Source organism: Antedon mediterranea, chromosome 9, assembly GCF_964355755.1.
Source record: "Antedon mediterranea chromosome 9, ecAntMedi1.1, whole genome shotgun sequence".
In the NCBI taxonomy this organism is placed as follows: Eukaryota; Metazoa; Echinodermata; class Crinoidea; order Comatulida; family Antedonidae; genus Antedon; species Antedon mediterranea.
In genome coordinates, this window is record NC_092678.1 from 18,669,125 (window position 1) to 18,673,574 (window position 4,450).

General features: G+C 31.5%; 1 protein-coding gene across 1 annotated transcript; it reads left to right on the forward strand.

Annotated features, from left to right (window-relative positions):
• Positions 1–4,450, forward strand: LOC140058776 (adhesion G-protein coupled receptor G6-like). The gene is made up of 6 exons (XM_072104519.1): positions 1–156; positions 384–539; positions 1,187–1,314; positions 1,634–1,896; positions 2,236–2,305; positions 2,774–4,450. Exons 1-6 carry the CDS (start codon positions 46–48, stop codon positions 3,252–3,254), a joined length of 1,209 nt encoding a protein of 402 aa, XP_071960620.1. The 5' UTR covers positions 1–45; the 3' UTR covers positions 3,255–4,450.

Below are 4,450 nucleotides of genomic sequence, written 5' to 3' on the forward strand. Positions count from 1 at the left end.
TTCATTTTGTACCAGACGTCTAAGTTATTTACTTCCAATCGTCTGATGTCCAATAAAAACAGAGCAATTGGGAGTCGTGTAATTTCTTCTACTGTTGAAAAAGTCACAGTTGAGGGTTTAAATGAACCAATCAGAGCCGCATATTTACCAATTGTTGTAAGTTACAGCCTTATTTCTATTAAGACATAGAGGTGTAATGTTAACTTTGCGTATAGTGTGAGACACTTCAATTCTCTGACACAGTTTTGATGTATTTTAGATTAAGGCGATGTCCTACGATAATTTGCGTAATTTAAATCGAATGCTCATTGCTCTTATTTGAAATCAAACACACCTTTTGTAATTACTATCTTTAATAAACTTTATTTTTTCTTATTTTTAAGGAAAATGTATCTGGTAATCCTGAATGCGTTTTTTGGGACTTTGAGTTAGAAAACGGTCAAGGTGATTGGTCAAACGAAAGCTGCTACTTCAATAAAACATCAGACGGTCGTATCGTCTGCTTCTGCGATCATTTAACAAACTTCGCTGTTATTATGGTTTGTTATTTTTATATGAATATATATATCAAAACCCATTGGATCTTTAACACTTACTTTAAATAATTTATAGTGATATTTAACACTTAACATCATTAATAGATTTCTCTTGTAAAGTTTTTTAATACCATCTAATTGTACAACGGTGAGGAAGAGTGGGTACTAACATGTCATTTGTTTTTGTTCAAACTGTGTTTACGGTTGAATTTGAAAAACACACACTTTAGTACACGATTTATTATTAATTTGTAGGCATATAGTTGATTTTTATTAAATAAAAGAAATGTATTTATGAATAGGCCTATGTGAAATTTATGCAAAATATCCAAGCTTAAAAAGATAATTTCTGTATTATTATGTTGTTTTTAATTTTAAACTCTTATTGAAAAAATGCATATTGTTAGTTGGCATTTTGAATATATATTTATAAATAATATCTTAAGTTCTGTCTACACTGTCAAACTTGTTTGATCGTGTCCTTATAATGTGCTATGACGTGTTTTTTTTTTGGTCAAATAATGTTTGATAGTGTAGACAGAGCCTGATGTTGTATTTCACTGTAATTATTTTGTCTATATTCTTGATAATGAATTATTGTCAGAAAACAGCGTGGCATTAACACAAATAGCAATTTGTTTCTTTGACAGGATTATCTTGGACAAGAGGATGATAATAATAAACCATTCCAAGATGTTCTAACATACATTAGCATCATTGGGTGCGTCATCTCTATAGTTTGTTTGGTGATTACGATTATTACATTTATTTACTTCAGGTAAAATTAAGTCACATTCACCATAATATCATAATAGTCATCTACTACATCATCGTTAATTTCGTCCTCTTCAGCGTCATCGTCATCTTTATTGTCTACATCAACTTCATAAACATCATCATAATCATTGTCATTTCCATCTTTATCGTCATCATGATCTTCATCATCATCATCATCATCATCATCGTCATCATCAAATCTATCGACATCTTTTTCTGACACACGTTCTTTCCATTATACTAGTCAGAATACAAAATATTAAACTTTTGCATTAAGTTACATGCTCAACTTTCAATACAGTGTCTTTAATATTTTACAGAAACCTGCGTGGAAAACGTCCACAGCGAATACTAGTAAACTTGTGTATTTCACTGTTATTTCTATACACTACATTTGTGATCGGTATTGAGTTAACTACATGTTACTATTGCTGTATCGTGGTAGCCATTCTTCTACATTACTTTGTTCTCACAACACTTTTCTGGATGCTTGTCGAAGCCGTGAACATGTATCTGAAGTTTGTTTTAGTATTCTACGATGGAATACGTTTTTTCATGTTGAAGTCGGTCTTCGTTGGATGGGGTAAGTTTTACTGGATCTTATTATTCCTAGAATTCGTTGATGGCCTCTATAATTAGAAATACATGCATTATATTACATAGTTACAGTGTCCGCTATAACATTGGACGTGTTTTATAGTAAAAACATAAATCTTTGAAACAAAACAGTCAATAGTCGTAACTGTACTGTATGCTTTCTGAAGGAAGGCTAACAACGTAAAATGAAATTAAATATATAATGGAGAAAAGTCTAACTAACATTCATCTTTGAGAAATTATTAAAAATATGAAATTAGGTGGATTATTTCTTTTCTAAAAAACGGTAGGCCTAAAGTAGTGTTTTTTTTCTTATTTTCAACAGTTCTTCCTATCATACCAGTTACAATCATTGCAGTTATGGATTACGAAGAAACATATTCAAATAAAAAATAGTAAGACATTTTGTTATTTAAAAAAATATATAATAATGCAATTGAAAAATTGAGTATAACACATTGAGGGTATAATGTCGAAAAAAAAAACATTTCTTTCAGCTATGAAACTGGGCCACATACACACGCATTATAACAGGCCACCATTTTGAATAGAGTATAACGGTCGTAAACTGTGCCTTAGTTCAGATTGTGTAATTCCATGAGTCTAAAAAAAAGTTTTTTTTTCATTTATTTTTATCATTCATTTTTATCAATGTATATTAAATACAAGCGTTGATGTGTTGGATATACCTGCCTATAATTTTCTGCCTTATGTAGTAGGCCTATACGGCTCAATCGAGCAATGAAATCACTTAGTTTATTCTCTGTTAAAATCAGAGGTTGTAGTAGATTACATACGCGATATTTGCATGATCTGGTAATTTTCTAAGTCATATCTGGATTGATTTCTTATTTTATTTCTAGTTGTTTCATGACACCCGGACACTCATTCTTTTATGGATTATTAGTGATTTCAGCGGTTGTTCTTGTTATTAACTTCGCCATATATGTAAAAGTCATTTGTAGGCTGACCTGTCAACGAAAAAGAGTTATGAAAATAAAAACTGATAAAGACAACGAACTCGCTATACGCGTACAGAATGCAATAGCGATACTGATGCTGCTTGGCTTAACGTGGATCTTCGGATTCTTCGCCATAGGGTCATCTGAGGCGGTTCGTGATTTTTTCCAATTGTTGTTCTGCTTGTGCAATTCGTTGCAAGGATTCTTCATATTCTTATTATTTTGTGTTCGTTGCAAGGATGTCCGAGATGTGTGGGCTTACAGCTGCTGTGGTTTCGGTAAAAAGCCTGGATTATACACCACAACGACGTCACGGCAACGCTATGTAACCGATAAGGTCACGACTGTGTCAGCTCACTCAGCCAACCAAAACAAAGCGTGAAATGACAGGGCGCCACCTATATATTAAACAAAAAATATTTATTGTTGTTGCGAACATTCTCAAAAATTCTTGCCTAATGTTTTTTTTTTGTCAGATACGTAGATACGCGGTTTCGGGGTGAGGCTTATTAGATTGCAGAACTGATTGTTATTGTTTGTTTCGGAAATAAATTTAATCAGTATGTACAGTATCTGATTTTTAAAACCAAACCCATTTTAGCTACATTTAATAACAGCACGCAATACTATCCTTTGTTTTTTTCCTGTTAACCAACAAGGTCTTTTATTCAACAATCATTTCGATATTATTTTGCAAACATAAAAACAATATGTTTGCAATATTCACAATACCATAGTACAATCATGTTATTATAAAACAATACTATCCTTCTGTTGACAAATATTTCTTTTCAACATTTCAAACGAAACAAGACTGTATCCGATTGTCTTTAGAGCAAACCTATTCCTAGTACTACAAAAGCAGAAATCATGCTATCGACAATAAGCAGTGTGTATTATACTTTTCAGACCAAAGCTATTGTTAGAACTACGTCTGAAATCATATTATCGACAATACAAAAACAGTATTACACTTTTCCAACTAAAACCTTTTTCGTAAACTGTGGTAAACGGCGTAACATTAGTTATATAATCTGTAAATGTGTGTAGGCATCTCGAAGCATCAGACCTAAGCAATCTTACCCTAACATAGATTGTTGTCGTTCTGAATTAATATAGTTTTATTGATGCTTTAAATTCTTAAACTATGTACAAATAAATAATTGCAAGTGTGTGTATGTTATTATTATGAGAAACGCTTATTAAATGTCCACGTGTATATAATGCAGTCAGTTTCTCCAAGTTGTGCTGTTACATAATTCATAATATTTCTGTCCGTGTTCATATTGCTAAAATAGACCTACTTCAGTGACATGTTCATATAAATACTTAAATTCGCCATCCCTTTTAATTGAAAACAAAATGTATATGCAACACTATGACATACATGCTTCGTTTTATTATAGGTAATTAAAACGAAAATGTGAAAAAAAAGTATTATAATAATTAGCAATAATTTGAATAAAATGTATACATAAAAATGAAAGACTATTTTAACTAATGTAAGCCTAATAGCCGTATAATTAACAAACATCGCCGCTTGCGTTTGATTGCATTTCATTCTTAAATAATAGTTAA

Bases quoted from the DNA above. Each gene is read 5' to 3' on its own strand.
- LOC140058776 (XM_072104519.1), top strand. From the start codon at position 46: ATGTCCAATAAAAACAGAGCAATTGGGAGTCGTGTAATTTCTTCTACT. The intron at 1,315-1,633 runs GTAAAATTAAGT...AATATTTTACAG, and splicing joins ATTACATTTATTTACTTCAG to AAACCTGCGTGGAAAACGTC. The intron at 1,897-2,235 runs GTAAGTTTTACT...TATTTTCAACAG, and splicing joins GTCGGTCTTCGTTGGATGGG to TTCTTCCTATCATACCAGTT.